The sequence below is a fragment of the Solanum verrucosum genome, unplaced genomic scaffold (assembly GCF_900185275.1).
Source record: "Solanum verrucosum unplaced genomic scaffold, falcon-dt-bn FXZP01000261.1, whole genome shotgun sequence".
In the NCBI taxonomy this organism is placed as follows: domain Eukaryota; kingdom Viridiplantae; phylum Streptophyta; class Magnoliopsida; order Solanales; family Solanaceae; genus Solanum; species Solanum verrucosum.
The window spans coordinates 13,568,044-13,581,634 of record NW_026019969.1 but is presented as its reverse complement, the minus strand read 5'-3'; the positions used below and the strand labels follow the sequence as shown (position 1 = coordinate 13,581,634).

Sequence of the window (13,591 nt, the reverse complement as noted above, 5' to 3'; positions counted from 1 at the left end):
TACAATACATAATTGATGACAACAATAATTTAAAAATGTAATCTTCATATTCACCATTAGATGGATTTCATCTTATTATAAACGGTTGGATGAGATTCTCATTAGTACATTTAATATTTTTTAGATAAAACATTACTTATTATATAATGAACACCATTTACCGCTTGAAGTCTGCACATTCATTTCATTTCAAAACATATTCAAGTAATTTGGTTTGTCCTTTGAAAATGAATTTCAATCTTGGAGATTGTTCTAATAATAATGATGAAAATTTTCTTCTTCATCATCATCTTCGTTAGATTTGAAATTTTTTTCCTAGTACAGAACATCATGATAATCTAATAAATCAGCTACGTATGAACAACTACATGTTCCAACAAGTTCTACAAAATCATACTAATGAAGTTTTCATAGGTGGCTCCATTCCAGGTCATGTGGTAATCAATCGTGATCGTGAGGCGACTGATGATAATTTATTTCGTGATTATTTTTAAGCCACACCACGCTTTAATGATGCAATATTTCGCCGTCGTTATCGAATGTCCCACAATTTGTTTCTTCGTATCGTTGATGCAATTAAAGATCACGACACGTACTTTGAACAACGCATTGATGCATTGGGTAGATTTGGATTATCTACTTTGCAAAAAATTACCGTTGTGTTTAGAATGTTGGCATTAAAGATCACTACACGTACTACATGATATAATGACTACATGTATTATATTGCACAACATGATAATTGAGGATGAACGTGATCTCAATGCACCAATTCAAGATGTCATAGGTGCTCCAACTCCAACTATAAAAATGGTGGTAGATGAAAATCTTCGATTTGAACAATTTTTAGCTAGACATAAAAAAATTAAGGACAAAAAATGCTCATTTTGAACTCCGTAATGCATTAATAGAGTATTTATGGGAGCAACGTAATAATTTTGAAAATTGAGTGTTTATGTAATTGTATGTCACTTTTATTTCAATTTGTCCCCTAATTTTATGTATTATATTATATTTTCTTGCAATTTATGTTATTTAAAAATTTAGAATAAAATCTAATTTCATATCACATTAAATATTATATAAAGTAATATATGGGGAAAAAGAAATAAAGGATTTATATTATGAAATAAGAAAATAAGAATGAAATAGAAACAATAATATAATATTGAGGAGAGAGAAAAAGATTCATTTTTAGAGAGTAAAATAAAGTATTGGGTTAGAATTGGTTGTCTAGAAAAATAGATAACTCTATATTTGAAAAGTAAAATAGAGGATTGGATTGGAGATGCCTTACACTCTGCTACTATGACATTCATTTTGTGCACAAAAAGGGGAAATAACATCCATTTCCTGCTCTGTTTGTTGATTTATTAAACTGTGTCTTGCTCGAGAATCCACCAGCACTACAAACTTCTTTTTCTTAGCCACTCACTTGACTCTAAATGAATTCTAATTATAAGGCAAATGACCACAGTGGGATCTATGAGCTCTTCTACAGCAGATTCCACATTCATATGTTCTTAATTCTTCAGTTTCGACTTCTATCTCCTCTCTGCATTGATGAGATTCAACCAAATTGAACTAAAATTCAGTAATTAGAGGCTGTTTATTGATGTCAATTCCAAACAATGAACAATGAAGGAAATGACAACTGAAAGAAAATGGTTGAACTTATATGGGAGAGCTGAGATCATCATATAAATGCATCAGATATGTGCATTCACTGAAGTTTTATTCTCAGCCTTAGACACGTCCCCCTTATTCATTTTGATTAACAGCTCTTATCTATACTTGTTAGCAATGCTCAGAAGAGTAGTAAAAAGTTGTTGGGGCTTAGACATCCTGGTCAGAGCCCTCAATCTCTTTCACTTCATCAGGTGGATTTTTTTCAATCATCAACTCTGAAAATTCCTTCGTCAGAGCTTTATTTTCAGCAGCAACAATGAATGCTCGCCTAACAAATCCATACCTTTTGCTTGAAAGAACTATCTCCTTAGAAACATCTTCCGCACGGTATAAATAAAATAGCCTTACTAGTGTAGTGGCCAACGCCAAATCCTAACACCAAGAAGGAAAAAAACCGATTTTAATCAGTTCCAAGTTGATGTTGCGATTAAGTACTTCAATAGATCTGTAATTTGGATAGACTATTAAAATCTTCCAGTAGGCGATGCTGACTAATATTTTTTAGCGAAGGAAGTCACTTTTAGGGCCATTCTCATTACCAGAATAACAGAACTTATTAGCTATTTCGATTAGAGTATGTATTTGTATTGTGATTTTCTTACCTCAACTGATAAATGGTAGTTGCCAAGTACTTTGGACCTGCGATGACGGTGGTTGGAGGATTTGTAGGTCCATTGAGTAATTAATGCATTGATTGCCTATAACGAAGTGTATTTAGTTTCAAACATGTAAAAGTTTAAACAAACATAACAGATCATCTCAGGGCTATAGTTGGGAACACGGAAAATTGGTACCTTAGTAAAGAGGGTGGTTGCATTGAGAGCTGGACCAGGCTGAGAAAAACAGCAGCTGAAATCTTTTCTGGAAAGGTCTCCATGGCTTTAGAAATGGCGAGTCCACCAAAGGCATGGCCTACAAGAATTATTTTTTTATGAGCAGGAAGTGAAGCCATGATCTTCATTAGCGGACTCAAGTAATCAGAAAAATGTGGGATTTCGAGGGCCTGTTTCGGGTTGATCCCTGAAGTCCAGAGTTGTAACATTATGCCCTGAAGATGTCATCAATCTTGTACCAGGTCCAGGCTCCGTGGAATGCGCGCGGTATGAACTAGCACAAAGTGCTTCTTAGCTTTAGGGACGGACAAGGTTGCATTTGCATATGGAAACACAAGTATCAGAATTACTAGACTTGTTGAAAACTTGCTTTTCTCCTCCATATCTTTTTACCTTCTTTTGAAGAATGAACACATCATATGAACCATAACAAGACTACTTTAAAATTCTAGGAGTTTGGTTTCTGTTAACTTACTTTAGAGAGGAGTTCGATTTCTGCATCCCCACACTGACTATTACTTCTACTCATTTAGTCAACTCATCTAAAAGTTGGGCAGATTTGGACTAAATATGTAGTCCATATTGATACACAAGAAAGCCTGTTTAACCATCCACTTGATCTGGCTAATATCTATCAGTAATCCATCTTTACAGTATGAACCTGAATTATTAAAAAAAGGCTTGAATGTTTAATTCTCTATTCTGCTCAACTAGATCTATGGTGCAATTTTGGGAGTCAATTCCCTAAATGGTCACCCAAGTTTGGGGAATTGCCTTGAAATATCATTTATGTTTCACTTAGGACCAAAATATCACCCAACTATCACTATTTTCCTCCAAATATACTTAAAACTTTAAAAACTTTACTCTCTCCTAGTTGGTATGCCATGCTATTAAAGTCTTTTTTAAAATAATAGACTTATTCAATTCATCAAACTCATTTAACTAAAATAATAATCTTATTATTTTTAATATATATATATATATTTGTTTATTAAGAAGAACACTTCATACTAAAGAATCTTTTATCATAATTAAATTTTTTTATTTTTTTATGCTATGAAAAAATAGGGTTTTAAAATATACTATACTGTCATCAATTTTAAATACTTATAAACACATATATTCAATAAATAAATAAATTGATATACAAATCACTCATGAATGTTAACTTACAATAATTAATCATAAATTGTATAATGAATCAATAATATTAAATGTCAATTAACTACTACAATATAATTAATTGTGTACTTTGAAATTCATGCTTACAATATTATTATTTTTAAAAAAATAGGAAGTGACTAATATTATTACTAATTTATTTCCCCCCAAAAAAAATATACTAATACCTCAAAAGTCCCCTTCTATTCTAGTTGATATGCCACGTCATTAAATCATCATTTAAAAAAAAAGAATAATAGACCTATTTAATTCATTAAACTTATGCCTCTACAAAACAAATATATAAATTACGTGAGAATTTATGAAGATTATAAAAAAAAATACTTTTAAAATATCTAATTCCTTCATATTGTTCTACCAAACAAAATTCAATGAATTTTTTTTGTGTGCAATTGTTACCTGAGAATTTTTGAAATCTCTAAGTAAATTATTTGAAAATTTTAAGTAATTTTTTTCATAAAAGTATTCAAATAAAGTTGTAAGGTTGACAAAATAGTTGGTAAAAAGGAGAAATTTATTATTTAACTTTTGTTTTTAATTTAATTATGATCAGTGATTTATATATCAATATTTTTTGAATATATGTGTTTATAAGTATTCAAAATTGATGACATTATAATAAGTTTTTTTAAAAAAACTATTCTTCATAGCATAAAAAAAATAAAAAGTTAATTATGATAAAAGATTTTTAAGTATGGAAATTTCTTCTCAATAAATTTATATATATAAAATTAAAAAACAACAAGATCATTATTTCAGTTAATTGAGTTTGATTAGTTAATAAGTCTATTATTTTAAAAAAAAGGCTTCCATGACATGGCATGCCAACTTAGAGAGAAGGGTTTTTTGAAGTGGTAAGTATATTTGGAGGAAAATAGTGATAGTTAAGTGATATTTTGGTTCTAAATGAAACATAAATGATATTTTATGGCAATTCAATAAACTTGGGTGACCATTTAGGGAATTGACTCCAATTTTGGTACAACACATGGAATTTTTACCTCGACAAGGCTGATCTGACAGGAGATTCAGTGTTTCATTACAAATAGACAAAATGGAAAAAGGGTAATAATATCCATTAGTTACCCCAATCTTAAAGAAATAGGCAAAATGGAACTTTACATTAGTTTATTATTTATATCACATGACACTAATTAACAAGTAATAATTCTTCCACGTCTCTTTTCACAGCATTTTTAATGGATGTGGTTGACTTAAATCTCTGCAAATCATGACAACAAAATCTGCAGCCCCACTCTATTTTTGTTTTGTAGCCCAACGTGGCCACAAAGCATTGATCCATATCATCATTTCTCTCAGTAATTAAGATGATAACATATTTCATTACAAAAAGGTTACAAGAGAATCTATATCTGCAAGGCAAAGTGTTGATATTCCCATATTAGAATCTTGATGACTTATAATCTAGACACCCTAGAAAAAACTTTCAAATCAGATCAGAAAAGATGAATGAATCCAAACTCTAATTAATATGAAATCAGACATTGCCTCATAATATTTGCATATTGGATAACTCCTAGAAAGAAGGCACAGGCAGGGTAGTAAAAGTTCAAGAAGAATCAGATGAAAGCAACTCCATATTGTCACACTAGGATCTTAACAAAACCTGGAAGAACCAAGACAGGGAGAAAAAGAAGGCAAAGATAGATATAAGGGATGAGCACAAGGAATGAACAAACCAACCCTCTAAAGGGCAATACAATAGGCCAAAAGCCCCACCAGTATAGTTGGACAATCAAATTATCGTCCATCCACTGACGTAAATGAATCGGCAAATCCAGATGGCCGAGTGGGTATACTTGTTTGTGTATTTTCACTGCTGCCAATGTATGAAGAAGAGCCGTCAATGCCACTCATTCCCTCGAGAGCCTGCCACTTCTTAACTGCTTGAGGTAGTGTCATGTCATAATCGATTCCATATATTTCATCCTCGTCCACTTCTGCTGGTTTCCAGAGCTCAGCCAGGGAGGAAAGCACGTTGACAGCATGACCCATGTCTGGTCTCTGATGGGGTTCCCTAGCACAGCAGTGACCAGCCAACTCAGCAACTGTGCTGACACTGGCCAGAGTTTCTTCATCAAGATCGATTGTGTGGTCAATGGCCTTACGGAATGTCTCCTTATTTATATGCATTCTGCGGAACCATGGGACCAGATGCATGCTTTCCTCGGGCTGAGATTCATCCAGAGCTCTTCTTCCAGTAATTAGCTCCATCAAAATTACACCAAAGCTAAACACATCAATCTTTGTGGTTACTCGGCCCGTAACTGTCCAATTAAATAAAATAGTCAAGTGTTAACAGTTTCTTTCATACTAATGATGCAATTCAAGATGAGAGCTATTAAATTGAATTTAAGTTGGATAGGGAGAATAAAATGTAAACAAGAAACCAAAGAAAGAACTCGATCAATGCCTAAAGGAGATAAACTACACTTGATCTGAGCCTAAAGGAAATGAACAATAGCAACACAGCTTTATCATCGAGGAAGAAAATACACAATCAGAAAGGCAAGTGTTTTCCCGTAATACGAAAAAGTCATCATTCAACACAAGAGCACAACACCTAAATGGCGGTAACATAACTAACTTGTGGAAATAAAAGAAAGGTTACCAGGAATTCCCACATCTTACTGAAGAAGTAGATTTAAGTTTTGACTGTCATGCAAAAAGTCAAGCATTTCTCAGAAGTATTTAAATTTGCCTTGATTAGAGGCATATTTCTTATTTTTATGTTCTCAGACTTGCACTCCACCATTCGAAGATATAAGGTACAGCATAAGTTCATCTGCTGCAATCCTACCATAGAAACTTCTCTAACTCTCTATAAGAATTTATTCATTTTTTTGATAAAGGTAGTGTTCCCAACTCTCTATTGGTTTTACTTCCACTGTATCAGGGTGATGATATTAGCAAAAGTGTACAAGCGAGTTAGCTCCAGTACAAGAACCTAGCTAAAATCAAAGAGCTTACAAAATCCAAAAAAAGTGTCAACACTATTTAAAGGACAAAATCCAGCTAAACAAATAACTAGGTACTGAATTTTAGAGAGTGATTCAAAGTTGAGACCCGTTCAAAACATCCGTGATTTCTTTCATTCCAGACACCAAAAAATACTGCTGGAATCTCCAGATCCTCTTGATAGCTATATCAACTTTCCAAAAGATCCAGCTAGAATAGGCTTCCCTGATGGTCTGTAGATGCAGACCAAAACAACTAAACAAGAGAGGAAGCAGTTCCTACTTCCACTGTCACCTGTTAAGCCTATTAATCTAATATTATTGGCCTTATATACACTAACATACGTCCATTTATGTAAGCAAATATATGCAAAAATATAAGGAAAATTAACAGGTCACATGATGAAGTTTACCTGCATACTCTGGTGCAAGATAGCCAAAAGTTCCAGCCAACCTAGTAACCAATGAAGTTTTTCCCTCAGGAGCAAGGCGAACAAGTCCAAAATCTGCAACTTTAGCCCTCATATCATCTCCCAAAAGAATGTTAGATGGCTTCAGATCTCTATGAATGAAGCTCTGTTGAGCTAAACCATGAAGATATTCAACACCCCTTGCAACATCCAGTGCAATGATTAGCCTCCTTGTCCATTCGAGGGGATTTATCCCTTCTTCCTTCCAGTTGAAAAGATACCTGCTGACTGTCCCTTGTGGCATATATTCATATACAAGTAACCTCTCGTTTCCATCCAAGCAATATCCTAGCAGTGCCACCAAATGCCTGTGGCGGACCTTAGTAAGCACCGCAATCTCAGACGTGAACTCATCCAACCCCTTCTCGCTCATAACTCCAGATTCCATCCTCTTAACAGCAATTTTAGTTCCATCATGTAACTCCCCCTTGTAAACAGTTCCAAATCCACCTCTCCCCAATATATTCTCCTCGCTGAAGTTGTTCGTGACATTCCTCAAAACTTGGATGGAAATCACCATGTTACCAGCCTCAACGATGTGCAAGTCCCCAGGTGCACTGCTTCCACAACTATACGTTTCAGTTGTCCCTCCATTGACACTTGAACCAGCAACTGTGATCTTAACAACACCTTGGTCAGATCCTGAATGATGAGGATGAATAACCACTGCGTGTGGACTCTGAACTCTACCGGACCGCATGCGCTTAGTCCTGTAAAGACAAAACACAAATAATCCAGCAACTGCAACCGCACCACAAACACCACCTATCACTGAGCCCACAACAACTCCAGTTGAAGATTTTTTATTACCATTCCCATGAGTTTGTCCACCTCCACCCCCATCCCCATCGGGTGAACTAGGAGTTCTCCCGGACGGTGCAACTGGAGGTGGATTATCTTTCCCAATATTGACATTGCCATCATATTTAACCAATACATTGCTCTTAAATGGTGGGATTTTTCCATAAATTTGATTGTTAGAAACATCGAATTCCTTTAGGTTTGGCAGCAATGCGAGCTCATTTGGAATAGTTCCTGTAAGAAAATTGTTTGCTAGGATCAACTTCTGTAATGATGTAATGGACGAGTAGTTGGGAGAGATTGTCCCAGTAAGTCCCATTTTCTGAAAATTCAGCACTGTAATGTTCCCACCATCACAAGTTATGCCAATCCAAGACGAACAAGGATCATTCGCCTTCCAATTCTCAGCAAACACCATGGGATACCCCACATCCTTAGCCACAGCCAACAGCGTATTAACTTGTGAGTCACAAGGACCCGGCTGTGACAAACAAAAACTATTGGTATTATCCAACATATCCACTAGCACTGAAGGTGGAAATTTTGGCGTAGGCCCTTGAAAAAAGTTGTTTGTCAAATTAACCATCTTTAACGAAGGAAGATTAACCAATGAGTCTGGCACTGGACCAGTGAAGCTATTGTCTCTCAAATTGCACTCTCTCAACTGAGTCAATCCCGAAAAATCAGGCAAAGGGCCTGTAAACTTATTGCCTGAAAACCAGAGTTGGGTTAATGCGGTCATGTTCTGTACCACATCTATTGAACCATTCAACTTACTATGGAGACCATTTAACCACAACGTTTGGATAGAAGAACCCGAAAAATTCGAGGGCAGGGGACCCTCAAAATTATTAAAGGCCAGATGCAAATCTGTTAAACTAACAAAGGTATCTCCACCAAAGAAATCAGGGATTTTACCAGTAATATTAGCAGAATTAGCAGAGAAACTTTGAAGAGAAGTGGCATCTTTCAAACTCTCTGGTACAGACCATGGCGAAAAGGAATTGGAATCCAAGTTAACATTTTGTAAATTAGTCATACCCTCAAAAAAGTCGCTAGGAATTGAAGTGAACCCATTGTTGTTAAGAAGAATGATCTGCAACGAGTTCATCCCAGCAAAACTCGGAATCGCCCCAGTAAGTGCATTGTGTTGAACCTCAAACACCTGCAGTTCCGTCAGGTTATTCATGTTTGGTGGTAGAGAGCCTTTTAGCCCTTGATTCCCTACTTGAATCTTAGTTACACGGCCATCTTTAGCACACTGAACTTTAAGCCATTTGCAGGGGTCTGGATCGTCCCAGCTGAGTGAACTCGGTGGGCTGATTCCCTTCTTCAACTCTTGCATCACTACAGCATCTGTTGCTGCACTACCCTGAGAGTATACAGAGACAACAAACGACAAGAATATCAAGAAACACACAAAACCCAGATGGGGTTTCTTCAACTTCATTTTGTTCAAGAAAATTCTTCAGAATGACTCAAAAACTGAACTTTTTTCCTTGAAGAAAATGGTTGTTAGGGTTTTCTTCAAGTTGGGGATAAAGAAGAATCGCGGAGTGTGACAATGGAAAAGGTGTGCAGATTGAACGGCGGAGACTGTGGGAAGAAAGGGAGGAAAAAGGTTGGGAATTTGGAATTTTTGTTTGCTTTCTTTATAGAGTGGATAAAAAAGTCAAGTGAGTAGGAGTGGGGAGAACATATATACTATATGATTTTGCATTTTCGATACCTATATATACTACTTTTTTCCACTTTACCCCGTCCTCTTAATTTATTTTACTTTTACAAATTTGTTATCACCTCCATTTTATTTTTTGTCCTAAAAAAAATTATGCAATATAATTTTAATTAAAATATTATATTCATTATTGAGTATGTATATCAAGTATTAATAATTAACCTTACATTTTCAAATAAATAGGATTAATAAAAATAATTTAGTAAAATAGGTCCCTAGTAAATTAGTTATTAAGGAAAGTGACAGGACAACAAGTATATTATTTTTATTATTGAGTAACAGCATAAATCATCAATAGTCAAACTTAGATTTTCATAATATTAGTAATAAGAATAATTTTCTAAAGCAGATCTATAATAAATAATTTCTTAAGGAAAGTGTCTATTCAATAACGGACAAGTAAAAAAGAAAAACGTTCATTTAAATACCATTTTTTTAGAACCAATTTATTTGACACGTTTTTTTCTAGTTATCTTTATATAATTAAAAATGAATTTAATTGTGGTGAAATGTAGTCCTATCACTAAAAAAAAAAAAAAAGGAGTAGAAAAGTTATTTAAAAAGTGGGTTAGAACATGCAAAATAGTGGATATATTAGGGTGCAAAAGGTAAATATGGGAGTTGTTAGGCTTTCCATAAAAGGGAGAAGTCTGTTCTGTTGAGTTGTGGGTAATGAAAGTGAGAGAAAAATAAATGAATACAGCTGTCACTTGCGCGTGGGGTCCCCACTCTGGTCTTAATGTGGACATGCTTGATCAATTTTTGGGATAATTCTAATTAATATTATGTTTATTTTATTTTTAACCTATTTATCATCAACGTAATAAGTTATAATTTGGCCAATTTACTCTAATTATTATAAGGAGATCAATATTATTAATAGTGATCTCCCAATATCGATGTGGAGATGACAACAATGTCGTGTTAGCATCAACATAAAATATACTGAATAATTGAGATCCTTCTAGGTATGAATTTAGTTAGATTTTAATATGAATATTGAATATTAGAAGAAATTTAACTCAAGACATAAAGTAAATTATAATTTATGCTAGGTGGGTCGATGATTGCTCTTATTTAGTCATGGGAAGAGGTTTTGCGGTATATTTTTTAAAAAATAAAAATTGTCATCATCAACGTATAATGCCTTGATGTTAGGTTTGGTAAAATGACCTTTGTCTTGCCTATTTATTCATACAAAAAATAGGTGAAAGACCTAACCTCAAAGGTACAAGAATGATGGTAACTTACCATATGCAAAAAGAGGGATCCTACACATCTCCCATCTACAACTAACTATTCATGACATATATATACTTAAAACAAACTAAAAGTTCTTATCATATTTTCTTCTTATTCTAGGAAATTGACTCCTATCAAATTGAAATAATAATTGTATCTAAGCGTCGTATAATTTCCATGCAGTTTTATAGTTTCATGCATACTCTGAATGCAGTATAAGTACTATATATACCTTTGCCATTATGCTAGAGATCTTCATGTATATCTTTGTTATTAAGTACTAATATATATATATATATATATTATATTGTAATTTTTCGACCAAGCCCCGTAACGTAAATGATAGCAGTGATGACCTTCTTTAGGCTAAAATTTCTTCAACACATCAATAATAATTTGGCAGTCCAGCTCCATCTGAAAATTAGTAAAATCATTATGAATGCATCGTCTTAATTACTTTATACTATAGTTAGCTTTCAATGCTTCCTTTTGGTATTCAGGAAGCTCGCCGTTTTTCGTATTTAATGAAGCCAACCATATATTTTTCTTTCTTATTCGGTGTTCGCAGGGCTTTGGGGGCCTAAAGCCAAACATTATAAAGATGCCCTATTTTTTTTAGTTGATAAATATAAATTGAATAATTATAATATACTAGTGTAATCCTACAAATGAGGTCTGGAGAGGCAGGATATATGTAGAGTTATGAAGTAAGAATGCAAATAATGTAAAATTTCAATGAAAATTATATAATATAAAGTTGGAATAATAAAACATGACTCAAAAATTAAAAATGTGATGATATTAAAATAGTGTAGCGATGAATTTGATAAGTTAATAAATAATATTAAAATAGTGTTGATTATTTTTAGTGCTTGAAATTTGAATAAGACACCACAAACAAATTTAGTCTTTTTATAAACACACAACAATATACATCACATAATGTAGAATGTTTAAACGTTTGAGAGACTTAAGAATATTCAATAATGAAAAGTAAGTATAAGAACATAATACTGTTGGTTCATGATAATTGTCAAAATATAAATGAGCTAGAAAACAAAATAGATAGCCACATGCGAAATTAGAAAGGATACTACAACTAACTAGCCACATGAGAATCTAGAAAAGACACTACAATCAACTAAACAATATCCAATTTCTCAATTATATTTTCTATACAATTTTTTTTCTTCAAATTTATCAGTACATAAATTTTTTTTTAACAATATATATATATACATCTTTAAGAGAAAATGGGGGCCCCAAAAAAATTTGGGCCCCAAGCGATTGTTTTAGTGATCTTATGGTCGAGACGATCCTAGGTGTTCGATACTCATATTAAAATTTGACTAAATTTGGATTTGTATCAAAAAGTTTCAATCATGTATTTCTTTTATTTTTTATTTGGCATTTGATATCCACATTAAAATCTAATTAAATTTAAATTCGTACCGAAATGTCTCATATTGGAGTTAAAACGCTAGTTACAAAGGAGGAAGCTCTGACTAGGAAGCCAAACTCATGTCATTGTCATTAAATTGATTTTACCTCTTATTTCTTACATTTTATATAATATAATATTATCACATAGTAATGTCTTTATCATATTCACCCCTAATAAACTGGGATACGTTGTCTTCCGGACATTTCATATTTATACAGAGCAGCACATCTTCTAATTTATGCTGCAAAATCAAATTTTTGAGATTCAAATTTTTAATTTTAATCGTGAATTTGGATACAAAAAGTTTAAAATTTTAAAATAAAATTTATATATAATTAAAAATTACGTAAAAAGTAATATAAATCACAATAATTAATAACTAAAATATTTTAATAGACATATAAAGAGACTCAATTAAAAAAATATTTAAATGACTTTCAAAATTCCAACTATGCCACGTAAATTAATACACAAGTCATAATAAAAATTAATCCTCGAGATATTCTTTCTAGGAAGAGCATGAAATAGTTCCTAATTACTCCCTCTGTCCCTAATTACTTGTCCACTTTTTTCTTTTATAGTTGTCCCAAGTTACTTGTTCATTTTGACAAATCAAGAAAGGATAAAAAAAATTTTACCTATTATATCCTCAATTAAATGACTAATTCTTTTGAAAAATGTAAAAATTTTCATCCACTTCATAATTAATAAGGGTAAAATGGTAAACTCACTATGTCATTAATTGATTTCTTAATATATATGTCAATTGAAAAGTGGAAAAATAATTAGGACAAAGGGAGTATTTCTGTTGGGTGTATTATTGGTGGTCTCATTTTCAGTGTGTGGGGACAAAATTTGAACACAACAGCAAAATGACAAGCCAAAAAAAGAAGAAGAAAGGAGCAGAAAATACGAATTAAGTAACGACAACGAGAAAAAGATGATTTGGTTTATCTACGTAGAAATATCAATCATATACAGTAATATAGTGTCGTATTCAGAAATTTCACCAATGATATTCAGATGTCAAGAAAAATTTCTCTAATAAAAAACGAATTACAACCAAATCAACCAATAATTAATTACTAAATTATAAAACTTTTAAAATAGAATCAACGATTATATAGATTTGAAACTAACATAAGAAGACAAGAAGAAAAAATTACTATCAAAAACATAATTTAAATATATTATTAGTAATTGTATTCAAT

The 13,591-nt window shown here is 32.8% G+C and overlaps 1 protein-coding gene and 1 pseudogene across 1 annotated transcript; both read right to left on the bottom strand.

Moving 5' to 3' along the window:
- Positions 1 to 1,784: 1,784 nt before the first annotated feature.
- On the bottom strand, positions 1,785 to 2,905 carry LOC125815093 (methyl jasmonate esterase 1-like; annotated as a pseudogene).
- Positions 2,906 to 5,190: 2,285 nt separating this feature from the next.
- On the bottom strand, positions 5,191 to 9,627 carry LOC125815413 (receptor protein kinase TMK1-like). Its single transcript, XM_049494874.1, has 2 exons — positions 7,099 to 9,627; positions 5,191 to 5,995 (listed from the first exon to the last, which is right to left on the bottom strand). Exons 1-2 carry the CDS (start codon positions 9,404 to 9,406, stop codon positions 5,469 to 5,471), a joined length of 2,835 nt encoding a protein of 944 aa, XP_049350831.1. The 5' UTR covers positions 9,407 to 9,627; the 3' UTR covers positions 5,191 to 5,468.
- Positions 9,628 to 13,591: the final 3,964 nt, after the last annotated feature.

Excerpts from the sequence above, each read along its gene's own strand:
- LOC125815413 (XM_049494874.1), bottom strand. The coding sequence starts at position 9,406 with ATGAAGTTGAAGAAACCCCATCTGGGTTTTGTGTGTTTCTTGATATTC. Across the intron at positions 5,996-7,098 it reads TCTTGCACCAGAGTATGCAG|TTACGGGCCGAGTAACCACA; the intron begins GTAAACTTCATC and ends TTAATTGGACAG.